At 38.3% G+C, this 27,634-nt stretch overlaps 2 protein-coding genes across 2 annotated transcripts; both read right to left on the reverse strand.

The window, feature by feature from the left end:
* Window positions 1-504: 504 nt before the first annotated feature.
* Window positions 505-8,651, reverse strand: snapc1a (small nuclear RNA activating complex, polypeptide 1a). The gene is made up of 11 exons (XM_051644642.1): window positions 8,600-8,651; window positions 7,246-7,384; window positions 4,731-4,890; window positions 4,473-4,613; window positions 4,182-4,283; window positions 3,860-4,000; window positions 3,647-3,697; window positions 3,449-3,511; window positions 1,559-1,688; window positions 1,370-1,429; window positions 505-1,051 (listed from the first exon to the last, which is right to left on the reverse strand). The coding sequence occupies exons 1-11, from the start codon at window positions 8,622-8,624 to the stop codon at window positions 1,017-1,019; spliced, it is 1,047 nt and encodes a 348-aa protein (XP_051500602.1). The 5' UTR covers window positions 8,625-8,651; the 3' UTR covers window positions 505-1,016.
* Window positions 8,652-10,233: 1,582 nt separating this feature from the next.
* hif1ab (hypoxia inducible factor 1 subunit alpha b) lies at window positions 10,234-27,100 on the reverse strand. Its single transcript, XM_051644607.1, has 15 exons — window positions 26,798-27,100; window positions 20,418-20,608; window positions 19,102-19,247; window positions 18,922-19,006; window positions 18,702-18,814; window positions 16,678-16,880; window positions 16,063-16,169; window positions 15,684-15,831; window positions 14,459-14,715; window positions 13,753-13,973; window positions 12,858-12,980; window positions 12,434-12,765; window positions 12,130-12,238; window positions 11,890-12,007; window positions 10,234-11,680 (listed from the first exon to the last, which is right to left on the reverse strand). Exons 1-15 carry the CDS (start codon window positions 26,827-26,829, stop codon window positions 11,526-11,528), a joined length of 2,340 nt encoding a protein of 779 aa, XP_051500567.1. The 5' UTR covers window positions 26,830-27,100; the 3' UTR covers window positions 10,234-11,525.
* Between the last annotated feature and the right edge of the window lie 534 nt (window positions 27,101-27,634).

The raw sequence follows: 27,634 nt of genomic DNA on the forward strand, positions 1-27,634 counted from the left end.
AAACATTTTCGAAAACAAAAATTGATCCCAATCTTTGTGAATATTCACAGGGCTAGATGAGATCTAACAAAATAAATGTAAATCATTAAAATCAAACCACAGTAATAGTAATATATTACTAGTATAGTTATCAAATCATACCTATATACTCATACTCACGGAATATTAAAAGGTCAGACTGAAAAACAAATTAAGAGATCATTTAAAATCCAAAATTTGACATTAGAGATAATTTAAACCGATAATCGGCATGACTTTTCAAATATTCACACTTTCTACTTAATTTAGGACTAAATAAAATGGCATAATTTGTCTGTTTTATTTAATTAATTATTCATAATGCATATTATTTTATTGTAAAAAATGTATATTTAGTCATTGTAAAAAATAAAGCAAAATCAAATTAAAAATTAAAAATCAGTTATACAGTCATCAGGCATAAAACTAATCATTAATGTTCATAGAAAAACAGTATCAGTCTCACTACATTAAATGTTCCCTGCTTCAGATGTTGCATATGAACTCTTCATGGGCACGGAGCCCACGTGGCATTTAATACTCTTACCATCTATTTGATTCTCTGGTTATTTGGATGCTTTCTTGTTGTAATCACAAGATGATTGAAGGTTGCAAGGCTGTTTATGAATATTTGGCACAGGCCCAAAACAGCACATTGAAAGTCATAAAGCGGGTTTCAAAACCTAGATAGAAGACAATGCAGAAAAAAAGAAAAAGAGAGAATTGTGTACAAATGCCAAATCAGAAATGCACTCCAAGGCAAGATAATACATTATTATATACATTTATTTTTGTCCAAACCAAAACATCACACAAGACCTAAATAACATTCTATAATGTTTGAGAACACAGTATGAAATAAAACAACACTGTCTGTGGACTACACAACGCAAAGCTTAATTTCTCAATTTTATGTACAGTAGCCAAGACAGAAAACTCGCCGTTTTAATGACACGGCATAATAAAATGTTCTCTTTGTCCACTGCTATGCAGTCATTTCACCACTTGAATCTTCTCTGGTCTTTTCGTTTCACTGCAATCAGAAGACACTTGTATTAAAATTTGTATAATCAGATAAAGTAGGGTTTCCACTCCTTTTGACCAAAGAATTTCCATGACTTTTCCAGTTGTACATCTCTACATTTATATGGTACAAATGCAGAATTAAATATTTTTTGTCCATTCGTCTCCAAGAAGATTTTAATACATCTTAATGGAGGTACTGCTCAAAGAGTGATGCCTAGCCAATTAAATATTTTAGACAATTCCATTCCTGAAAGTCATTTTAAAGACAAATATAATGAGTACACCCCATTCAAATTTCCCATTTAATTGCTAAAACTTTACTTACATGCATTCTTGTCTTCCTCCATCATAGTCAGAAGCCATACCTTCATCGGTTGTGCCTCCCCTTTTCAGACAAAAGTGGACACAAAATTGTCTTACGTGTTATTCTAGCATCAACTTCTGACACAATTTGAACTACAATTGAAATCAAAATTTGTTATATGGCTAACAGAGGGTCTTAGCCAGTTCTGACCTGATTTGCCAAGGTTTTGGTAGGTTCTGGCCCTGAGGGAGGTAGGTTTCTTGCATTCAAACAGGGTTTGATCAGTTACAGATCCCGACACGAGCATCTTTTTCTGTCTGTGGTGCCTAGATTTAGATTCCTTTAGACCATTTCAGGGAAGAAGAAAAAAAAAAAAAACACTTTTCAAACAGTACTGTACACTACTACGATAGCTATTATTACAAAAATATGTTGCTACATCCCAAATGTGAGCTTAGGTTTTTAACAGAGCAATGGCATTAATTTATCGTTTTGTGAACAGCCTTATTTCATACTGCTTTTGACTTTGAGCTAAACTGATCAAACAATCAGTTTTCCACTTATTCTGCTATAAGGCAGAAAACATTCAAATGAGAACACTCAAATGACATAAAAAGGCACCATAAACATAGTTTCATAACCAGTGTGCTCTAATCCAAGTTTTCTGATTCTGAAGCCATATCATAGCTTTGGAAAGGAGCCGACCAAAATTTTTCTAATTTTATATGCTGAAAATCTTCCCTCTGCTGTAGCTCTCCAAATGTTTTATGTTTGAAAATATTCAAGAGTACTGCCTTCAGACTACTGCCTAAACTGTTTAACGAATCATTTGTCATATTATCCAGTTATTCTATTGTAAACCAAAAAAATAAAACAGTACTATCCCCAATTCATGAAAAAAAGTTTAGCCCTTTAAGCTCTGAAGGTGTTTTTAAAGATTTCCTGTTTCAGTGACATGCCCAAAATTAAAGGCTTACTCTACAAAAATAAAAGGTCAACAGATTGGTATCATTTTAAAGAAAACTTCAAATTTTTTAATGATATAGATTATGATAAATTATGAGTCTCTCAGCCTAAGAAACTGCTACAAAAAAAAAAACAAGAAACTTCTTATTTTTCTGATTTTATGTTGATACGACAAAGCAATCAACAGTTATAGCATTACAAAAATAATTTATCCTAGTAATTTATCCAAAAACATCTCCAAGTGTCCAAAAGCCTCTCCAAACAAATAAAACATAATAACTGTACAGAACTAATTACACATGCAAATACAAAAATGACTAAAAGGTGTGCTCCCTTCTCCAAAACATGCAGGCATGAGTAACAAGATCTCATTCAGTTCCATTCTGTGTCATCTGAGCCATCACTGAGTCTGTGTCATGTACTTGATGCCATCTCCTGGTGGGCATATGTAATAACAGTGAATGATCCTCTCTGCCCATATTTTGATGTCTTCCCCCTCTGGTTGCAGCTATCTGAATCCTAATGACTCGTTCCATGATGCTGGACAACGTACTATATTTCCAATTAAGACATCTGATCCAGGAAAGCTAACATGTTTTTTGCCAGATAGCACATTATGTGCTGTGTGCACATGGTGCTTCGTGTGGATTATCTAATGAGCTATACATCCGATTATGTTGCGTGTGAGCTCGTTTTAATGGGAATCACCTCCTCTCAGTAATGGTATGTGATTTTATATTCCGTTTATTTTTCATGAAGTTGTAAGTGACAACGCTGCTTATAAGCAGCACCTGTTAACATGTATGTCAAAGACATATACTTAGTTATTACTCTCTATATTTTTGTCTGCAAGTATTACAAATATCCTGGTTGTATTCTACTCTTTGAAAGCTTCCCAATGACATATGACATTGCTATTTGATCAGTTTATCAAAACGGAAAACTTAGGAGTTGTCTGCAAATTTCAAAGCTTATTCAGTATTGGTCATAATGCATACATTCATTGTAAAGTACAGATTCTAAGCTTTAAAACAATACCTATTTTGTGTTGGTCAAGACTGTAGTTTTTAATATTTTGATAATTATTTTTTCCTAGGTGGGCCAACCAAGCTTAAAGGGTAAGAAATCTCAAACCTTTGACAGATGACCATATGATTTGGACTTGATGGCAGCAAGCAGATCTGCTCTGTCACTGGACTGGAGATACACAAAAGACAATGCTATTAGACCCAAGGTCTCTAATAAATCCAGAAACATAATACTTTCTTCCTCTATTTCCATCCAAATTACATGCATCTGTACAATGTAAGGTTCTTGGGAAGTTTAACTCACCTCTGACTTCTGAGTGGTTTCAGTCTTTTTAGAGTCTTTATCTTTTGCAGCCTGAGAACAATATAGAAAGAAATACTAGTAAGACAAAGTCATATAAATTGAAATCAGCCCTAAACTAAAAGCAATTAAAAAACAACATGCAACAAGGACATGCAGCTATGAAAACAACAGTGTTAATACTATTCAATTAAATGCAGTCAATTCAATACGGACCGTGTTTTTGTGCTGCCAATGCTGGTACTCAAGAGTGCATTTCTTAAGTAAACCCGTCAGGTTAAGCAGAGTCACCCCAACTGATGTGGGCACTGATGATGCCTTCATTCTCTCATAGTGATTGTGCACATTTGCAACCTCCTGCACGTAAACACACATTTATAACAATTCATTTAAAAGTGTCTATATTGCGGAGATCATTTCATCAAAATGAAAATATTTTACGTAATTATACATTTACTTTTTATATTATATATAAAATATTTGTATACATGCAAATACGTTTTCAAAATACTGTGTGTTACAATATGTATATGCTCACTTCCAGCATTTCAAAGGAAGCAAGTTCGGCCACTCTGTCACTACGGGCCCGAAACTCTTCATTTACATCATGCTGAATCCGCTGACTCGCTTCAAATGTTAGCTGCCAATCAGATAACAAATTTGGAGACTTTTCAGACACTGTTGGAAGTTGGAAAAACACCACTTGTAGCACCTTTGATCCCTCAGAGTGTATTCTTAAGTGGACAAAAAGCCTTGTGGTGGCAGTGTTACAGTATGTAGAATGTCTGAATGTAAACTGTACTAATACATAGACTTAGGAGTTACTGACCTGCTTGGGCATGGCAGTGAAAGTAAAGACTTTATCAGACAAAAGTCTCCTAAAGATGTAAACAACATCCAGATGCTGGCAACTTTTTGCCTCCAAGATAAGCTTCTGCACTTCATACCAATCCTTAAGAGCAACCCTGATCTGAGTAAAAGGGACAGCCTTTGGTCAATTACGCATTTCTCATATGGTTCTTTAACGATTCAAAGCTAAATCATAGGTCTTGCTTCAAAACGAGAGTGATAATGGCAAAATTGTCACCTTTTCTTTAGGCCAAACAAGTTGTGTGTTGTAAAGACCATAGATCATATACAGGGCCCCCACTCGAATTTGAAAGCTGTACGGTGGTAGAAAGTAATTGTAGACTGTTGTAAAAGTAAGGCGAGTGAAGGATCTCTTCTCATGGTCTGTTTGGTTTCCACTGTTGAGGGGGAGAGAAAAAAAAAAAAAAAAAGCAAGCTTCAAACAAGACCATGGAACAGTAATTTACAGTGAAGCTTAAAAACACATTCTTCGTTTCATGTTTATTTCATAAGAGAAAACAGTTGGTGTTACAGGAGTAGTTCATCCAAAAATGAAAATTGTGCAATTTACCCTCATGTTGTTCCAACCTCATATGATTTTCTTCTGTGGAACACAAGATTAAATTTTGCAGAATTTCTTGCTCTTTTCCATACATATGACAGTGAATTGGCACATGGGCTTCAACAATGCACCATAAAAGTGGTCCATACAACTTTGTGCGCTTTATTCCAAGTCTTCAGATTCTGAAGCTATATGACAGTTTTGTGTGAGGAGCAGACAAAAAATGTAAATCATCTTCTGAAAATCTTGCCATAGCTCTTCATTTCATTCACACTTGCATAAGTTAATATGACATGTTGTGCCAGGTTTGACATTAATGTCTTTGGTTCTTGCATGTCTCATAACCAAATGACATTAAACTTAATGGACATCAAACCTGGCACTCTGCATCTTGACGCAAGTCAGATGGACTTGCGTTCTCGTGGAGACCAGTTTTGTCAAGCCACCTTGGAAGAACAAATTTGGGAAGGACAGGAGGACGTAGAACGTGTCTATTGCGAGCTTTGAGATGTGCTGCGATCTTCCTGTTGCACAATTAACTGTGATAGCACATTTGAAGGCAGTGAGAGAACTACTGGCATTAACACACCCCAGTGAACGCATTATCATCAAACCAGTGAGGTTTTGTAGGACTAGTAATGTGTTAAAAGAATAGTCTGTATGTAAACACTGGTTTCCTTCAGGTGATTATTACTATATTAAAATGATGCCCAACAAAACAACAAATGTATAACAACTCTCAAAAGCCGTCAGACTTTCGCGAGCTTACAGCGGGAAACTCTTGAGGTAAAACAATGATGAATGTCCTTCATCTGCTACCGTAGTACCGGGTTCTTGCTCACAAGTCACCGTCTGGTGCATCTTCAATATTCGGCCTCATCAAGAACACATCCAGGTAATTTTATGCATTCTCTGTACTTGCGTTCTTGAGTACTGGAATTGAACTTCTGCAGTGGATGATGTCGAACGTGTCCACAAGAACGTAAGAACAAAAAAGAACGCACATTGAGAAACAGCCCTTGTCTTTTGAACTGATGCGATCGGTTTTGGGTGAAAACAGACCGAAATGTAACTCTACATCTCGCCATTGCAGTATCTAGGCATGATCATTGTCTTAAGGCTCGATCACACTTCCTAGTGCTTGACGTATCCGCAGAGCACTAGGTAGTGTAATCGAGCTTGAAATCATGATCGCCAAGGAGACTTCAGATGTCAAGAGTTACATTTTGGTCTGTTCTCAACCAAAACCGAGATTGGAACGCTTCAGAAGACATGGATTAAACCACTGGAGTTTTATGGATTAATTTTTTGCTGCCTTTATGTGCTTTTCAGAGCTCCAAAGTTTTGGTCACCATTCACTTGCAGAGCTGAGATATTGTTCTTCTTTCTGCAGAAGAAAGTAAGTCATAAACATCTGGGATGGCATGAAGGGGATTAGATGAGATGGTTTTTATTTTTGGATGCACTATTCCTTTAAATTTCGGTCTGTTCCTTTTATAGCATTTGATAACTCCACAGCACTCACAGACTTTATTCACGCTAGCGCCATCTTTGATTTTTAATGGGAATGACAATGAGGCTGTGAGGGATAAACTTACATCTATTCAGTGGCACGAACAGTAATAAAGCTGTTAAAAGTTCAGACCACATCTGATTTTCCACAACTCGTGTTGTCTTAAGTTGTATGTCTACTGAATGTTCTTGAAAATGTGTTTTTTTCCAATGTTTTGTCCGCGGAACAATCCAAAAACACTTCAACTGCAGTACAACCCATTGAAGTGACTGTATGTCTGTACCTCACAGCCTCGTTGTCATTCTCGTCAAAAATCAAAGATGGCACTGCTGTGAATAAGGTCTATACCCATTCACTTTCACTGTATGGGACACACACACACACACACACACACACACACACACAAAAAGCAAACCCTTTAGCAAAATATCGTGTGTTCCACAAAAGAAAGTTATGCAAGTCAACATGAATAATTACGGTTGTCATTTGTGGGTGAACTCTTCTTAAAGAGCAGGAGCACCAAACACAAATGTGGCAAACATCTTAAATTTTACAAAGTCATAACACTTGTATGCTACTTTCAACAATTCCATAATCAGGATGCAGAATGTGTCATAGTATTACACGTCAAACGATACATCACCCCAGGAGAGTATTCATGAACAAATGTGGCCTTACAAAAACACACTTGAGAAGTTCATTTCTCTCCAGATAGCAGAAAATTCTTCATATCGAACCGACTCTGTTTGCTGAAAGCGGCCCAGAAGCTCCTCACAGTCGTTTTTGAAGGGCAGTCGGTAGTGATCACACGCCTTCTCTAATGGACAACACACGTGTGAATTCAGCATCGAAATTATGCAATCAAATTTGAATCATTTTCCTGTAACTTACTCTTTTCCATCACTTATTGAAGTTTTCTGAATTCGGGGACAACTACAGTTTCTACAAGATCTTGAACTGTGATTATCTGAGCGAATGCACCTGTGCGCGGAGATTTGTAGGGCTGGGAGTCGATTAAAAAAATGAATCGATTCTTCAATTTCGAGGCTTTGGAATTTGACAGCCGATTCTGCTCAGTGGAGTGACATCTTGTGTCGGTCATGATGCCAGTGGCCCTTTTCGTGCCATGAGCGCTCCAACTGACCTGAGAAACATGTTCTCAAAATATTTGAGCAATAACGGCATGTGTACCGTAGTCCTGTTTCCTGTTAAATATCAGAACTAGCGAGGCCCGATTCGCGAATGAATCATTCTTTTGAGTCGGTTCTTTTCAGTGAATTGGCCAAACGGGCTCGGTCTAAATCGATTCGAGATTCAGTCCCATTCGTTCGGACCACTCTCTCACTGCGCTACGTTTTGCTGCATTTTTATCATATCTTAAATACAGGAGCACTGCATTTTTAGAAGTGTGAAGTTATACAGAACTTTATGGAAAGCCGTAAGGGTCAGATTTCGTGTGTTATGTTGGTCAATGATGGATTAGGATTTTGAAGGGCTATTTATAAAAAATAAAAATGTATATATATATATATATATATATATATATATATATTAACATGCGACTGTAATAAAAATAACGTTACCTTAACATTAATAATATTTAAGTTATTAGTAATAGTGTTTTTAAAACGAGTTTGCACTTTTTGTTTTGATCTGTAAGTAATATTTACCTTTTAATAGCAGTCTCTAAGGTGTTAATGAAATGTACAGATTTTTTTCTTTAAAACCCATAACATTTATAGTGTATCATCGTATTAAGCTTTGAAACAGCATTTTCTAAACGCCATTAAAATACCATCGCTAGCAATGTGCTCTATTCATTGCGCTGTTTCTTGCTCTTTTTTTGTTCTAAACAGTTACTGTCTTTTAGAAATGCTTTAGCCAATAGTCACATGAATGCTACACGTACTCAAGGAGAGTCGCATTTCGTCACAACACAGGAACTCCCTAGACAATAGCCCCTTTCCCACATACAGTAGCAGTACTTTCCCCTTAGGAACTGTCTAGAGAACTCTTAACATGAACTGCATACCTGAGGAGTCATTTTCTTCTTGCATTCACATAAAAGTAGCCCCCATAGTGACGTCATCTATCGTCGACCATTTTTATTCAGCGCTGTATGCACGCGCAATTCAATAGCAACAACAAAATCAACAACACTGGTGCATGATGGTAAAGTTTATAGCAGATTTCAATTACCCACCAATAAACATCTTATTATTTATATCCGTCATCCCAGGAAAAATTCAGTGTAGTACTCCATAAATCACCTTGTTTTCTGTATAGTAACAAAGTACAAATGTAATGAAAACTCAAAGCGTGTCTCCCGTTGAAGTCACAGCAGCGCTGCTGACCTCTCACACACACATAATATGTGAAACAGGCGATACTCTTTCGATACTTTGTTGGTTATATGTTATTTCTGTTAAGAGAATTTGAAATTTAGCACAATCCTCTGAGAAGCAAACTAGCAGCTACAAGTTTGTTTACTCATGGCGGCTGTCAGCTCTTACTGTTTCTAATTGCTTTGAGTGTCATACCTATTTGACAAATCACAGATTGCAGCACCTCCCTCAGTCCCTTATCTCCCTAAAAGTAAAGTCCCTCTAGATGGCTAAGAGAAACTATAGTTCCTTGTGTGTGAAAATGATGAAAAGTAGTAGTTCAGAGTAAAAGTACCTAAAACCAGCAGCCATATCACCCTGCAGCTTTCACCTGGTTGCCACAAAAGCTAAACAGGGTTGACCCTGGCCAGTACCTGGATGGGAGACCTCATGGGGAAAACTAAGGTTGCTGCTGGAAGAGGTATTAGGGAGGCCAGCAGGGGGAGCTCACCCTGTGGTCTGTGTGGGTCCTAATGCCCCCAGTGCAGTGAAGGAGACACTATACTGTAAAAAGGCACTGTCCTTCAGATGAGACATTAAACTGAGATCCTGAGTCTCTGTGGTCATTAAAAATCCCAGGGCACTTCTTGTAAAGAGTAGGGGTGTACCCTGATGACCTGGCCAAATATTCCCCATTGGCCCTTATCAATCATGGCCTCCTAATAATCCCCATCCCTGAATTGGTGACATCACTCTACTCTCCTCTCCACCAATAGCTGATGTGTGGTGGACATTCTGGCACACTATGGCTGCTGTTGCATCATCCAGGTGGATGCTGCACACTGGGGATGGTAGATATGGTTCCCCTTATACTATGTAAAGTGCTATATAAATGTTAGGAATTATTATTATGAAAACAGTTTGTGCAGTGGGAAAGGCCTAATAACATATACATTTTAGTCAGTACCATCACATGAAATCATGCATGTGACCCTGATTTATACTATCAATCATAAATAGTGTGCAGTATGCTTTATATTGCACTGTTAATTATATCATTTCTCAAATCAACATTGAACAGCCTTAGAGATTTGATAAATCCAGCATGTTTTGTTTGGTTTAATGATGAGTGGCACGTTAAAATTAGCCCAGAAAGTTGTGCATCATGCTTCTATATTCCTACGCTGAAGAGAACAAACACCTTTAATAATAAACTCTTGAGAACCATCTAAATAAATGTTAACTAATAATCAGCATGCATGGTATAAAAGCGTGATGAAAAATTTTAAAGGTAGGAGTGGTTTAAAAGCAAAGATGGGTAATTGAAACATACTTCACAAAATTCTGGTCCACAATTGTCTTTTACTGATTATGCAATAAACAATACATTTAGTGTTAAGAGAATAAAGGAGATGACTGGAGACTGCAGAGATGAATGAACAGATTACAGTAACACAAACAGAAATGTCTTTTCTATTGAAAAACAAAATAAAAGGTCATAAAATGTTTGCAGGACAATGTCATAATCAGCAAAAGCAGACATTTATCTGTAAGCCTGATGAAAACAAATACTGTCTTACTTAAACTAAGCATTCATGTTCTAATGCCATTATAAATACTTGTAAAACTGGGATAAATGATACATCAGCTTTGCATGATCTAAAACAGTTTATAAAGCAGAAAGTTGACCAGCTACTACTTCTCACAAGAATCAATTAACTTTAAGCATTTACTACGTAGATAACTAAACAGAAAAATGACCACTAAAAATATAAAAATCTATTGCATAATTAAACTATAAATCTGTTTTAACCTTTCAGACACAAAAACCATCATGAGAACACCATAAAATGATTTCAAATTCCCCTTTTGCACATTCTCGATCCTTACTTTCAATGGCTCTTTTACAATTATCTTTGCTGTTCAAGAGGAAACAAAGTGATGTAAGCAATTACAATGCAATGAAAAGCAACATGAATTCACAAACATCCAACTGCATTTAACCAGATTCTAAGTGTGAACACACAGAACCCATATATAACCACTACGAAACAAAACTCAGAAGACAGAAGTGAAATAACAAGAGAGAAAACAATTTAACTGTTCAATATTTCATTAAAAGTACATATTTATAAAAATGGTTTCATATATTGCATGGACTGCTGGTACTCTTTCTTAAGAAAATAGATTATTGTGCGACTGTAGCTACAATGCACACGGTTTTGGGGAACAATTAAACACACAGGAGTATTTTAAAGTGAAAATACGGAATCCAGAGGGAGTGAGAGGTATGCACATCTACATCTGTGTGCTACGGCAAGTTTTCCTTTCACATGAAGGCTCCTCTCTGGTTGATGCCACTGCTTGCCAAATTATATTAGACTCCTTTATCTTTTTATTGGCAGGGAAGAGACTGCCCTGTATACACTGTGACACTCCCTCTGGGCTCCATTTCGCATAAACTAGGTGCAGCTCTTCTAGTACATTTTTAAAACACTGGGGTTTATTTATAGAGAATATTATCAGATGGGGTAGGTTGTGGAATATAGAAGACAAGTGAAGGCAAATTTAAGGGATCAGGATCAAGGGCAGAGAGAGGGATGAAGTGTCTAGAACAGCCAAACACAGCAGAGCTCAGTTGACTTGGTCCAGAGCACGCAGAAGCTCCTCTCCCTGGAGCAGATGATGGCGGTCTTGAACTGGAGCATTGACCTCGCAGTCGTAGCGTGTTAGCCGAGGCAGCCCATCACTGCTCTCTAGAGAACTGGACAACAGACGACTTGCCACATCTGCAGAATCAGAGAGTAAAGGATATGGGTTTTTGTTGCGATACATGAAGAATGCATACAAGATATAAACTGATTTACTGATAACTACATTACAGCAGACTACACTAAGATAGAAAATTAGTGAGCTTTGGAAATTTGCCTTTCAGCTGTAGTAGATCATGTTGAAAAATCCATAAAATCCATATTAGAGTGGTGATCACTTTACTCACCGGAGGGAAGTATGAGAATAGTTTTGTTTCCCCCAAGCACACTTGATCCTTTAAGCTCCAAAACCTTGGCCCTCTTTCCAGACTCAATAGCACTGTCCACTCTCTGAAGCAAAGCACCCTGCAAGAAATTGTAGAGTAGTCATTAGCCTTGGTGTTACATCTTTAATAGATAACAGATCTCTAAGGATTCTAATAATCTAACTTTTTCTTTTTTTTCTTTCAAAAATTGCCAAGACTGACCAGTCCAACGGCTTCAGAAAGTGATGTCACCTCCTCCAGCTTCCTCTTCCGTTGGGCATTCTGAATGGCTAAAATCTTTGGAGACAGCTCTCGATCCCCCATAGGCATTCTGGGGAATTTGAGTAACAAAAACAGAAAATCATATAATCTAATAGACATGCACCTTTGAGTAATATATTGTCTAAAAGGGAGACGAAATCCAATCTCATGTGCTCATCTGATCCCTGCACTACAGAACTGGTATGACTGAGATTGACTGATGGCAGATGATGCCAGCAGAAAGTCATGCCAACAGGAGTTTTACCTGTTGTTGAGCTGTTTGCCTGCCTGTGGGGTGGGGGAACGTGCTGGGGAAGCCTCCCTGCTGCCACTGAAGGGTGAGACCGGAGCACTGCACACCTCCTGCAGCAGGTGCAGGGGCGAAGGTGACCGTGACGATGGCTCCTGCTTCACAGCACTGTTGGAAGCAGAATCTGGAGATGCAGGGGTGGGCAAATGCTGGAACAGGGAGCTCATGGCCAACACAGAGTGAGGGCCAGACGGGAGTGGATCCAGGGGAGAGGGGATGCGCAGCTGGAAGTCATCATCCATTGGGATGTATGGAGCTAGCATCTCCAGATCAAGATCCTCCATGTCCTGGGAATCATAGAAATGCTGAGTTTCAATGGATTTAGTTTATGGTGACACAGTAATGCATAACGAGGACAGGTAGAGACATTGATGATTACCTGTGTGGTAAAAGGGGTCTTTGCCTCTGTATCAATAGCAAACAGTTTCTCAACCAGGTCCAGTTTAAATTCAGAACTGATATCTGAGTCCACTTGGAAACAGTAATCCATAGGACAGTTGGGCTAAGATCAATAAATGGACACACAGCTCATTAATGAGAAATCACTTATCCTAAAACATTTAAAAGTTTGAGGCTCATAACCGTATTAATGATTAAAAAGGAGCATGACATTTTCCCCATTACCAAGAACACCATCTTAAAGGGATAGTACACCCAAAAATGAAAATTCTCTCATCATTTACTCACCATTATGCCATCCCAGATGTGTATAATTTTTAGAAAAATATCTCAGCTCTTGGTCCATACAATGCAAGTTAATGGGGTCCAAAACTTTGAAGCTCCAAAATGCACATAATGGTAATCTATAAGACTAAAATGGTTTAATCTACATCTTCTGAAGCCATCCAATTGGTTTTGGCTAAGAACAGATTTAAAATGATTTCAAGCTCGATTACACTTCTTAGTGCTTGAATCATGCGCAGAGCGCTAGATGGCGCCAAGGAGACTTTAGATGTCAAGATTTAGAGTAAAAAAGGAGTTACATTTTGGTCTGTTTCCACCCAAAACCGATTGGATCACTTCAGAAGACATGGATTAAATCACTGAAGTCTTATGGATTCCTTTTATGCTGCCTTTATGTGCTTTAAGGAGCTTCAAAGTTTTGGTCACCATTCACTTGGATTGTAAGAGATATTCTTTCGAAAATCTTTGTTTGTGTTCTGCAGAAGAAAGTCATACACATCTGGGATGGTATGAGGATGAGTAAACAATGAGAGAATTTACATTTTTAAGTGAATTATTCCTTTAACAAATCGTGTTTATGGTGTCTTTACCCCTGAGGAGCCAAGTCCAGGTGTAGAAGGTGTGTTAGAGTCGGGAACCCGCTGTGAGTCTGAGCTGAAAGGGAAGTCCTCTGCTGTCTCCAATTTGGTCAGTGGTGGGATGGACTCGCTGGTGGTCAGACAAGACAGAGTCATAGGCAGCTTCTCACTGCTGGAGGGCAACATGACATCATTGTAGAGAGGCACCTCCTTCAGCAGCTGCACATCAGAATCTAGAGAGAATTAAATCGTGTTAGCTATTATAAGTACAAACACTATGCATTTGTTTAACATGTTTATGATACCATTTCCTAAACTAAGAAAATGAATCAATATGTCTCATACTACACTCTCTATAGTTCACAGCTGTGGTTAATTTTTCCTCTATCTTTCCTATTGTATCCGACAGACAGCAGATCATGTGATCTCCTCTATTTTCGCTCCCATTGGTAGTTGCTCCGCCACTTCTAATTTGCATAAAGCTCAACTTTGTCACGTTGAGGACACACCCACAACGCATCATCCAAGATCGTTGCTGCTCAAGTCACCTTAAATTAGCACACAAAATTGAAAATTGAAAACAAATGACTTAAGATCACTGCAAACCACCATCAATGAAAGCTAGGCATAATCGGTCTTGTTTAAAATCGGTCTTGTTTAAAAAATTATTCGCCAGTGAGCACTTTTCAGAGTGGGGCCTACAGATGAGTCTTCAGACCTGAGTTGTTGAAGTCAAGAGAGATGATGGTGTCTCCAATTGCAGGTGCCAATCGATCGAGGTCCTCAGATTTGTCCTTTAACATATCATACAGTTCTGAAGAGCTCCCCATTGAATGCTTGAGGCCTTCCGGCCTGAAGAGTTTGAGCACATCCACCTCAGATGCCTCTTCCATCTCCTGGCTCTCTTTCTCCATAACTTGTGGCTCTGTCACGGTCTGCTGCAGAGAAAGGACAATGTCCCCATTCACAATGCCACTGAAATGGACAGAAAGGTCAAACTGAGTATATGATCACAAATACAGTATTATTTTGTTGGGTTGGGGGTTATATACGTATACGTACATGCTAAATACGCCCAATAATTTAACAGAAAACAATGACTACATTTACATGGACACCAGAAAGCGGGTTATTGCGAGACAGCAGCGTTCCCGTTTACAAATCACTGTATAAGCGGCATACTCTTTACTCTCCTATACGTGCGGCTCTGTCAGTCAGCAGTTTTCTCCACAGCAACTCAATTTCCCTGCGACGCTAGTGTAAATAACAAACATGGGATCCGAGGAAGACTTCACTATTTTATTCTTCGTTGCTTCACTTTATTTCCTGATATTTCAAAGCTGTTGCTGTGTTTGTCTCCTTAACATTTCATTGCAATACACAGTGGAATTGTGCTGTAATAGTGGGGTTTCCCTCTTACATAAAACTCTGGTATTCCCTCAATGTACGAGCGCATATACGCAAATGCGAGGGACCGTCGATATTTTACATTGGTGTAAATGGGTATAGTTTATAGTGTATGTGATTTTCCCATTGTACTCCCAAAATTCTTTGAATTCTTACCGCTGTGTTCACTTGTTGTTGGGCTCCATCCTATGACATTTGTTCTCCAGTCTGTTCACGCACATGCGCACTCTTCAAAAACCTGTAACAACGCCGCTTATGTGTTTACATGACCACATAAGCCGTGTTCTCTGGGAGAAACCTAGGTGTTGAACCGCTTTCTCTTAATCCCTTAAACAGCATAAAGAAATCACCGTTCTCGTTTACATGACGTTTCAGAACGCCACTTTCTGCAAAAACCCTGGAATTATTATTATTTATTTTTTTTTTTACATGTGCATGTAAACATGGTCACTGAATCTCTTTGTATATACATTAAATTCCAAAAAGTTTGTTTCTATATAACCACATTTGAGAGACAACACAAACTGGATCCGTACCTGAGAACATAGTTGACACACACAATGCACTGTGGCTGGGAATTCTTGGGGTTGTAGATGACGGTGGCCTGAGTTTCCACCCACACATAACCACCTTTCTTAGCCAGCATGCGGTACTGGCCTGTGGTAGCCTGGCCCTTTGCAAACACTGGGAAGGAATGAATAAAACTCAGTCAAAATTGACTGCTCTCAAATCATAAGTATTTATTGGATTATAATCACTCTGGATTACAACATCTTATGTGGCAGTTTAGCATGTTTAATTAATGAGGACGTAATCAAAACATGTTAAGGTGAAACCTCGATCAGGATCAGGAAAGGCTTTCTGTTACCCATATTAAATTAATAGGCACTTTACAATCTAACCAAGGGTACTCACAGTTGTTATGTGTCTTGGTTAGATGGTCTGAATCAAGGGCGTGATAGTATTCATACACTGACTTGTTTAGCAGATCATCTGGCTCATATCCCATTAATTCTGTGATCCTGAGGGATAGAGTGAGAGGAGAGAGAGATAATGGTCAGGAGAGTGTGTATTTAGCAAGTGCTACATGCAGAGACAACCGCAAAGGCTTGTGATATGGAGGCTGGACAGCAATGGCTTAAAAATGGGCTCTACTGGCTTCTGCCAATAGATGGTGTTAACATCATTTACAAGGATAAAGAACAGCTGCCTTTTTGCTGTGGTGTGCGAGACCAGTTCTGCAGCATTGCACTGATTCAAAAAGAGGTAAACAGGTCATAGACATGTACAGCATTCACATCAAGACAAAGATACCATCAGTGTAAGCCCAAACACAAAATGGAATGAAAAATTGAATAGGGTAGGCCAAACAAATTAACAACAAATAAATATACACACACAAAAATTAAAAGGATGAAAGAAAAATATGTGTGCAGATCTATAAACCGTATACCAATCATCTAATCTAGGGAAAATATCTGTTCAGCTTTACATTTTGTTTACATGAAGGCATAATATCTCTCTACTTACCTTTCATCACAGTACGAGAACTTCATGTCCAGAGTGTGGCGGCTGAGGAAGGTCTTGCTGTCCAGAGGAACCTCGATGTTTGAGGGATGAGGAATGGGCTCACAGATAAGCACAAGGTAGGCCTGAGGGGGTTCTTTAAAGCCACAGTCTCCAGATTCCTCACTGCGCTCTTGCACACGGACATGGCCTGTGCAGTGGAGCACCTGTAGAAAAAGAGGGGGGGTTTAGCAGTCTGCTTACACCAACCCTAGACATGTCATAAAAAGTATTGAAAGGATGCTCGGTGCACACAAAAGGACTCAAGCTGTCTTTCCACCATCCTTGTTAAATAAAATAAATAAATAAAAACTATAGTTCTGGCAAGTCATTTAGGACATCTACTTTGTGCATGACACGAGTAATTTTTCCAACAATTGTTAACAGACAGATTGTTTCGTTTTTAATTGACTATATAATAATTCCAGTGGGTCAGATGTTTACATACACTAAGTTAACTGTGCCTTTAAACAGCTTGGAAAATTCCAGAAAATTATGTCAAGCCTTTAGGCAATTAGGCTAATTGGAGTCAATTGGAGATGTACCTATGGATGTATTTTAAGGCCTACCTTCAAACTCAGTACCTCCTCGCTTGACATCATGGGAAAATCAAAAGAAATCAGTCAAGACCTCAGAAAAAAAAATTTGTGGACCTCCACAAGTCTGGTTCATCCTTGGGAGCAATTTCCAAACGCCTGATGGTACCATGTTCATCTGTACAAACAATAGTACACGAGTATAAACACCATGGGACAATGCAGCCATCATACCGCACAGGAAGGAGGTGCATTCTGTCTCCTAAAGATGAACGTAATTTGGTGCGAAAAGTGCAAATCAATCCCGGAACAACAGCAAAGGACCGTGTGAAGATGCTGGAGGAAACAGGCAGACAAGAATCTATATCCACAGTAAATGAGTCCTATCTCGACATAACCTGAAAGGCTGCTCAGCAAGGAAGAAGCCACTGCTCCAAAACTGCCATAAAAAAGCCAGCCTACAAACCTGACACAGTTACACCAGTTCTGTCTGGAGGAATGGGCCAAAATTCCAGCAACTTATTGTGAGAAGTTTGTGAAAGGCTACCCAAAACATTTGACAAGATTTAAACTATTTAAAGGCAATGCTACCAAATACTAACTAAGTGTCCGTAAACTTCTGACCCACTGGGAATGTGATGAAAGAAATTAAAGCTGAAATAAATCATTCTCTCTTCTATTATTCTGACATTTCAAATTATTAAAATAAAGTAGTGATCCTAACTGACATAAGACAGGGAATGTTTTCTACGATTAAATGTCAGGAATTGAGAAAAACTGAGTTTAAACGTATTTGGCCAAGGTGTATGTAAACTTCTGACTTCAACTGTATAGCACGATGAATTGCAGTCATAAGATTTGAATGCAATATAAATATGTACAAAAAAATAGAGATGAAAATGTCACGGTGTCTACAACTGTTTATATTCAAAATATAAACGGGAAATTAACATGTGGCATTAGTGAAAACAGTAACATTAAAAGCTAGACTGGATTTAAAAGCAATCTTTTCAGACTTGAGTTGAACACGCAGCTCCTCATGAACCGAGAACACTTTGGCCTGATTATCACCTCGCTCAGATACTGTTGCACGATAAAATGGAAGATGACACATAGTGCTGTGTCAAGATATTTTTCAAGATAGATGTTTATTTTCAATTGCATCTAAGTTAGTTTAATTTCCAAAACTGGCAACTGTCCATTGACAGAACTATAGGTGAAGGTTTTATTATACTACTACTCGGAGCCGGAGGTCTATAGAAGCTGTGCAATACAAACAGGAGAGATATGGCAAGTTATCCATTAACTTTGAGAAAAGTATCTGCCTATTCCATATTGTGCTTTGTTCTGAGCGCATAGTAATCCAATTTATTCACTGGCCATCCTGAGTGTCACATTCACTGACTCACAGCAGTCTGAGAAAAATGCTTAAGCATGCAGACAGCATCTCACCTTCCATGTAGCAGACTTGATATTGACAGTGCGCCCTCTGCTAGTGAGTGTGCACTTCATACGCAGGAAGAAGCTTCGCTCTGTGTTTTGCATTTCCTTGTTTTTTTTGGATCCTAAACATGGGGGGAGGAGGGCCACCATTACTTCAGTTACTAATAGCTGTTGTATTATCAGCTGCAACTGAAAGGAAATGACAGTGTCGCATGTCTGTCTGACTCACCCATCCTGTGGACTAGCATTTCTCTCAACTCCTCATGATCACACGGGTGTGAAAATTCAAAGATGCTGTGACCGGTCAGATCAAACTGAGAGAAAAGTAGGCCAAGATGGTTAGCAACACCAAAAGCACCAATATAAGACTTAAGCAAATGACAGAAGACAAATGCAAACAGCTGAATACCTGTGTGAGGCCCATGCTCTTGCTGACATTCTCAGAGAGATAAACCATGTCTCCATCCTCAGAGAGGACCATGAGGAAACCCTCCAGGGCCTTCAGGTAGAAGCTATTAAGCTGACTCTCCACCTCATTCTCCTTCTCTTCTTCATCTGCACATCATCAAAAAACATTCATTAGCAATCTAATAAACATAGGGTCACAATATGCCTCATTCATGAGTGTGATAAGTGTTCCAAAGGAACTACACAGCTGTCGTTTGGTAGGCTTACAGATGCCAGTGACACATCTGAAGCACAGTTAATACAGGTACTCAACTAAAATAACTGAGAATTCTGTGCTAAACATCATGTTTGTGCTTAGATTAGCAAGTAGAATTGGGAGAAACTGTGTGGCTATTTTGTTTGTGCTTTCTTTTTGTTTTTTACTTTTTTGCGCTTTATTGTCATGCAGTAATACCTGCTGTATTATTTACCTAATGTAATAACTGCTGTATAGTGTCATGAAATCAGATCCCTTCCCCTCGATATTATACAAGAGGTCCAAAGAGATGCATATTACAACCAGGTGTAAACAATGATGTGTCTTCCCTCTCCCCTTGTGATCGTATTGCCCAAAACTCAACTTAATACTGGGTGTAAAAAGGTTCTTAATGCGTGGTCACATTAACCTTCGCACAGCAACATTTCGCAGGCAAAATACAGTCATCTCAATGGGAATCATTAATTTTGCGTGATAGATTTCCGGTGGCAAAGAACCCTGTGTATTTCAAGTTTGGTGAACTTTGACAGGCAAAACAGCTACATTGAATATTCACAATGGACAAGGATCCCATTTTATGGGGGAGTTTCTTTAAAACTTCACTTTCACTGAGTATAAGTGCAGCATTAAAAAGAGGCTGCTTGGCAATTCGTTTTTTGCTGTCTATCACGTGCGCTCAACGTCTGCCCACACCTTCTTCACCTGCGGAATTTCACCGTGCAAAGGTAAATGTGACCACGCCTTTAGTCAAAATTGCAATATAGATCTGTGACAGTCTTAATTGCATCAATGAGAAAGGACTGCAAATGACTGATAAACAAGTGAAGTTACATTATAGCTGCATAATTTCCTATTATTGCAAATTAAAAACCTAGTCATTGTGTAACTTGTTTGTTTTGTAAAGAAAACGTAACACTTATTGACACACTGGTTATGGCATCTCAAAAAACCAGCTGCTTGTGATCGTTCAAAGGTTTTGATGCCTGTTTGCATGTGGCAATAGACTATTTACACAACTATATACCTGTATACAACTACTTATTCTCAAGACAGGGACTGACCAGAGCTGAGCAGGTTCCTCATGCGCAGGTAGCTGATGGTCAGCCTCATGATCGAGGCTTTGTCCAGGTGGGAGCTGACATTGTGTGGCAGGGGGAGCTGGTGTGCTAGCTCGTAGAACACCTCAGACTCCTTTCCCCTGCGACTTCGCGCCGCATCCCTGGACTTCTCCTTCCTGCGCTCCGAGCTCACCCTGAAAAGATAAAGGAAGATTGTGGCATTAGTTTGTCACCATGTCTGTGAGATAGGAGAGACCTCTTGTGCTAATTTGACAGCAACAGCAAGGTCAAGTTTATTATTTAAATGACTTATTTGCATGGCGTCAAACCTAGCAATGTCACTGGTCACAATTAAGAGGCTACAAAGATAGTCTCAATATGACTGGTTGCTGAGAGAGAGAGAGAGAGAGAGAGCAATCAATCTTGAAGCTTAGCCAAAAGGTGGTAAATGTTATGGTGTCAGACAAGAGGAACAACTCTTTATACACAAACAAACCATAAATGCAACGACTCTTACAAACCGGCAAGGTACATTTCTGCACAATTAATAGTTCAAAAAAACAGTCCTTGGCCAGAAAAACCTTTTCCTCTTCAATCAGGTCACCATCAATAAGTTTTCTGCCTAAAAAAAGTGTCTATCCTGGTTTCTAAAGAAACAGATCTATTTCCTCCGGGACCTCTGCCAATTCAGCCAGTGACCAAAACATAGGTTTACTTACGTGTTTCAGCTGATTACTGCATGAATGGAGGGCTCTGACAACAAGGCAAAACTACTGGATACAACAATTTAATGCACACCTTTTGGAAAAAAAAGCTCCCCTTAAATACAAATTCCCTTTGGTGTTATTTCAATGTTTACCATTTTAAAAAACTTTTAACAATTAACAAAAGCTCTCAAGACACTTGCTTAAGGCAAATGGGTTGCAAATCCAGAACTGCTCATCCTGAAATCCTGATTATCTTGTCTTAATGTTTATAGGCTAAGATTAATTTTTATTCACATTGTTGAGCAGACAGAGGTCAAGAGGCAGCCTCTTACTGTGGTGATTGTAATATTATCAACAAAAGCAAAATAAGCAGCAAGGTTTGAATTGGACTAATGAGGTCACCAAACAACAAGCAATATCTATATATTCCACATCCAAGAGTTCCAAGGTCAAAGCAGCTGGAACAATGAGAAGGCAAGGCATAGTGTCAAACGTCAAAGCCACGCAGGACAAAGGAGGGAAGACGACTAAGACAGCCAAGTGCGCTTGCAGGGAAAAAAAACAGCATCTTCACCCGGCTTCCTAACTGCACCCATGATCCCTTTTAAAGTGTTTTCTAAAGTAAGGCGGAAATCATTCCTCCAGAAAGAGAGGAAGGCTATTGTGCTCAGGGGATGTTTACATGCACTTCAATTTTCAGCCTGTTTCTGTCTGAGTGTGGTACATGGTTGGCTTATGTAAGATACATAGATGGAGTGCACAATAGTAAATGTCTACATTTTTGACTGATTTCAGGGTAACTGGAAAGCCCCTTTAGCAAAGGGGAGGTTTATGATCTAAACTATAAAGGCACAAAATAAAGGCCTTTGCAAATTTTCAAATTTGCGATACCTAAATAAAGTAGGCCTACTCCTCCTTCAAAGCCTTTGCCATCTGAAATGAATGAAAATGTTAAAAAATTACAGGTCAGATGTGTTTGTTGTTCAGCAATAACATATGCTTTAAGAACCCCTGATATAGACTCTTGGAGCATTTAGATTTAGTCAAGTTTAATTCGTAACATGCAGGGTTTTGAGCAAATGTATAATGCAAGTAGATGAACACGGCAATAAGACACAATCAGTATTGTTCCAATTAACAACATTTGTTTTAAAATCATTATGTGTGTGCATTAAGTAGTGATTTTAAATACACAATGTACATAACACAAGTACATACATTATGGTGGCAGTGGCATGTTATCAGTATTGTTCCAACTGATAACATGTTAATATTATTTGCCTACTCAGTTCTTTATAATCACACCTCAGACTGTGTCTACATGATAATACTGTCAATACAATTTATCCAGCAGGTGAATTGTAAATGTTTGTGAAAGTGTTTTGAACACACTCGTCATCACTGCTGCAGCTTGTAGAGAGATGAGTTTTCTTTTTTCAATCAGCTCACTAGTTGTTTACTATTGAATTTGTCACCTGAGGAACTATAGTTCTTCTGAACCGTTTTAGGGGGATTATTAGTTCCTACTCTGGAGTAAGTACTTTTGGGGCATATAGGGACTGTTGGAGACTGTGGGAGGTGCTGCAGCCAGTGATTAGTCAAGCACATATGAAACACAAAAGCTTTGAGAAACACAAGGAGTCTGCAGCCTCCATTAGTAAACTAACGCTGCGTCCGAAATCCCTCACTTGTTCACTCATTCACTATTTCCTATATAGTGGATGTCTGTGAGTCTTAAATTTTTAACAAGTGAAAATAGAACTTTTCAACATGTCATTGCGTTTTTTTGCCAAACTTTTATTCAACAGCAGTCTTGCTTGTGATATATTGCTTCATTATTATTATTATCATTATAGTGAATATTACATTTTACTATATACTTGTCATATATTTCTGTCACAATTTCTTCAATTTCAGGCATCTATCTTATATTTTGAAATGTGCTTTTATAATGACGAGTTTTGGAGTGTTTGTATTTTGTGTTTTAGATGACTGGTGTTTGTGTATGTGGTCATTTTGAAATGTTATGATTTAAATTGTATTACTGTGTGAAGCACTTTGGTCAACTCTGTTGTTTTAAATGCTTTATAAATAAAGTTGAGTTGAGATTAAAGCGCAAATGCTGCGATTTAATTATATAAATATATATTTTACATGTGCTGCGTGGTTCACAGTAGATTAGTGCTCTGCTCTGTCATCTGATACAACGTGTCGTGAATGATTCTCTGTATGTATGAGCGATCAGATTTATACATTCATTCAAAGTATGCAGCTCTTCCACACTAAGACTGCAGCCTAGAGTTTTCATCGCACCTGTAAAGTGTGACAATACAGAAAATAAAGTGATTTCTGGATTACAACACAGAATTTTTCCTGGGATGACGAATATAAATAATCAGATGTTTATCGAGAGTTGGTAATTCAACTTTATTGTAGCAATCGACCGGTAATCATTTTTTCCGATATTCAAGAATTTTTCCTTTATCAGATCTAATTAAATATTGGATCAAAAATAAATGGCGCCATCTGGTAGGTGTTTCAGAAATTGCACACAAAACCGCCATTACAACAGTGCGTGTGAGAGGAAACAATATGCTGACTGTTCACAGGTAAAGTAACCTTATTCACTTACCCTGATGCCATCCCAGATGTGTATGATTGTCTTTCTTCAGCAGAACACAAATGAAGATTTTTAGAAGACAGATCTCTGTCAGGTCCTTATAATAGAAGTACACAGGTGCCAGCACTCTGACGGTCCAAAAGTCATATTTAAGCAGCATAAAAGTAATCCACACGACTCCAGTCGATCAATGAATGTCTTCTGACATAATTTGTGTAAAACATAATTGATAATTAAAATGTTATTTACTTTAAAAAAACGCTTCCTAGCAGCAGCTGACACGAAGCATGACATAAGCGTGTCAGAGTTCATGTGAGAATTCGGAAGCGGCGTTAATTTATAACAGAAGAACAAACGTCACGTGAGAGTTCAGCCATTTCAAACTGCATCAGAGCCCTTGATGAAAGCGCCGATTTTAAAGTTAAAAACATTTTAATTATCTACTTGTTTCTTACATAAACATAGATTTGCTACAGAAGACATTCATTGATCAACTGGAGTCGTGTGGATTACTTTTATGCTGCTTAAATATGACTTTTGGACCGTCAAAGTGCTGGCACACGTTTACTTCTATTATAAGGACCTGACAGAGCTCTGTCTGCTTCTAAAAATCTTCATCTGTGTTCTGCTGAAGAACTGCTGAAGAAGTCATACACATCTAGGATGTAATAATGAGAGAATTTTCATTTTGGGGGGAACTATTCTTCTAAGACAAGGGTCGGCAACCTTTTTGACATGGAGTGCCATTTTTTATTTTCCTAGTCAATGGCTGTGCCGAAACACACACGACTGCACACACTCCCTTCGATTTTTAAGCAGGCACTCAGTGCTAATTCAGACAGACATGAAACAATAACTAAAGAGCTTGGGGTGCTAATGTAGGATTTCCATGTATTATTAAAATACTCTAGCAGCATTATCACAACATCCCTTCTCGTATGCATTTTAATAGCAAGATTATTCCTTCTATAGTGATATACAGCTTCTGAATATTAAATATATGTTGAGATGAGTTTGAAGTGCACTTTATGTTGATGCATGTAGCATATTAGTGCAGGTATTAAGTTAAAATGTTGATTTAGTAATTAGAAAAAATGTTTTTTTTAGTTAAGGACCCTGATGAAAACTAACCATGGTTTTACTATAGTAATATTGTAGTAACCATGACTGCTGTCACCATGGTTTTCTGAGCAGAAATCATGGTTTTGATACAATTAACCATCGTTTTACAACAATAATACTGTAGTTTCTGAATAGTAACCATGATTTTACTATATACTGTAACCTTGACAGTAACAATGTTTATATTGTGGTTACTATGATTTTACAACAAATACCATAGTTAAACTATGGTTACTGTTGTAAAACAATGATTGTTATTTAAGGGTTTTAGTGTTTACCAAATAAATTATTCTTTGGATTTGGCAGTAATATTTTTTTTCTGAACAAGCCTCCCATTCAGCTGATGAAAACATGCTGCGAGATCATGAGGAAGGATTACATCAAGATGTAGATTGGAATGCAGGTGTTGAATTTCATTTGAATAAAATAGTCTACTCCTCTCTCACCGTTGCTGGAATGCAAGTGATTACCCCTCTGTGTGCCAATGAGGTAGCCAACCCCTGCTTTAAGATGATGCATTGTATAGTCATTTAGTACAGCCATTTCAGAACACAATGAGAAAACTAAAACACAAGCTTTGATACTGTGCTTGAGCATTTCTAGCAGATTTGTCTCATCATGATGACAAGATGGCTAATTGCCTTTTTATCATGCTGTGTTCTCTCAGTCCATTTGCCAAAGCAATTTTCAACCCCTGATGTCTACATTGACTTGTAGAACTTAATTGCCTATTTCCCTTCAATTAGTCAAAAAGGCCTTTAACAACTTAGTGATACAATAAAAGTGCCGAGTGACTCCAGCCAGGTCTCCTAGGCAACCAAACTGGTCCGGTTGCTAGGGTGGGTAGAGTCACATGGGTTAACCTCCTCGTGGTTGCTATAATGTGGTTCACTCTGGGTGGGTGCATGGTGACTTGTGCGTGGATGCCGCAGAGAATAGCGTGGGCCTCCACACGCGCTACGTGAATTTGAAAGCTAAACAAAACAACAAGGTCAGAGGAATACACAGCACACAGGAAAGTGTAGCTCACCTAATTACAGGCTCACCTAACCATACTGTATTATTAAATCTTCTACATAAACTAGTTTACCCTTCTTGTAAATATACTCCTACTGAAAAACAGAAAAATCAAGCAACATTTTCCAGCCATTGACATAAACACTAAAACATTTCTAGTTTTGACCCAATTAAATTTTTAATGACACTAAAGACAGGCTTGACAAAGAATAAGGCATTGCGGCAGCAAAATACACTTAATTTCTGCCTTGTGTCATTTATACACAAATATGCCAAAAAGGCTGGCCAAACAAGGGCAACTAGTTAAGTGTGACCTGAGCTTTTGTTCTGCTGTTGGTTTACTAATATAAGCTTTCAAAACGATACAGAGCAATAGATTTGTGCATTAATGTTGTAATAAATAAAAAAAATAAAAATAAAAAACATTAATTCTGCATCCCACTTTGATTGACACATGATCAAAGATGTCTCTGATGACATTTAGAAGAACACAACCTTTTGTTTAAACACAGAAATGTCAATAATATTAGCTATTTACATGTCAATAGCAGACAATAGCTTTAAATCGGTCAGTTGAAGTGCGCATGTTGCTAGCTTGTTAGCTTACAGACATGAGACCTCTGACAAACACATAAAACTAATGATGCACTCCAAAGCCAGATATATTACATATAGAGTCGCACATAAGAATATTTAAATTATGTTTAAGGATAAATAGTCGAGAAGTGTGCTGTTATTTGGTTTGTATACTTTCTCTCGGTTTTTTGGTTGGCCATCCGGCACAAAATGGCGACACGTTCAATATGAAGTAGGGATGAAAATCTTTCGGCCTGTGTACCACACTAACAACAAGAAATACCGCTCAACAGATGACTTTATTTGACAAAGAGACGGTAACTAGAGCTTTACAGCCCTACCTTTTCTTTTCAGTGACAACTCCAGTATCCATTCCTGGGTGAAACCACTCAGTATGTGTTAGTTTTTCCAAACCGCGAGGCAAGAAAATCAAGGACGTGGACACCTCTTGTTAACAAATAAATATGTTTATTTAAAAAACGACCAAACGCGATAAAAATGTGTCATATACAAGTCCGGTGGGTTTGAAGCGTCTGGATTTGAGAAATAAATCCTCTGGTTCGCTGAAGGTCAAATGATTAGTCTGGCACCAGTCGGTGCAACCTGTGTTCCGCGGCTACTCTTAACACTCCTACTACTCGTGGCCCGCGCGTTCATGGGACGCCTACGAGAGCGCGCAGTCGCATGTGTTCAGACTGTAAAGCCATTCACAGATCCGAATGGACATTAATACAACTAGCAGTTCAATCTACCTCAACGGGCATGTGATTTAATCACCTTCATCCATCGATTTGTCCACTGCAGTAATTTTAAATCACTTTTGTGTCCTAGAAGTGGCATTTGCATCTCTCGAAGTTTGCCGTCATATAGGCCTACACAGTTTTCCTTCTATCTCGTCCAGTGAATACTGTGCGCTGTTTATCAGTCAATGCAGTTATACTGAGGTTTTAATAACGACTAGGTTGATTATAATAATAATAATTAGGCTAACCCTCGGGCGACCTTCGGGACATTTTTGTCTTTGTCATTTTTTTATTTTCTTTTTTTTCGATCATAACTTTTGCCAAAGGTGTGTATTTTTGGGGGAATTTTGATATTTCAACCTCAGTTCCTATAATACATCTATAATACACTGTGTACACAAAATAGTTACACTCAGGACCTTCAGGACAAAAATG

Source organism: Myxocyprinus asiaticus, chromosome 19 (genome assembly GCF_019703515.2).
Source record: "Myxocyprinus asiaticus isolate MX2 ecotype Aquarium Trade chromosome 19, UBuf_Myxa_2, whole genome shotgun sequence".
In the NCBI taxonomy this organism is placed as follows: Eukaryota; Metazoa; Chordata; class Actinopteri; order Cypriniformes; family Catostomidae; genus Myxocyprinus; species Myxocyprinus asiaticus.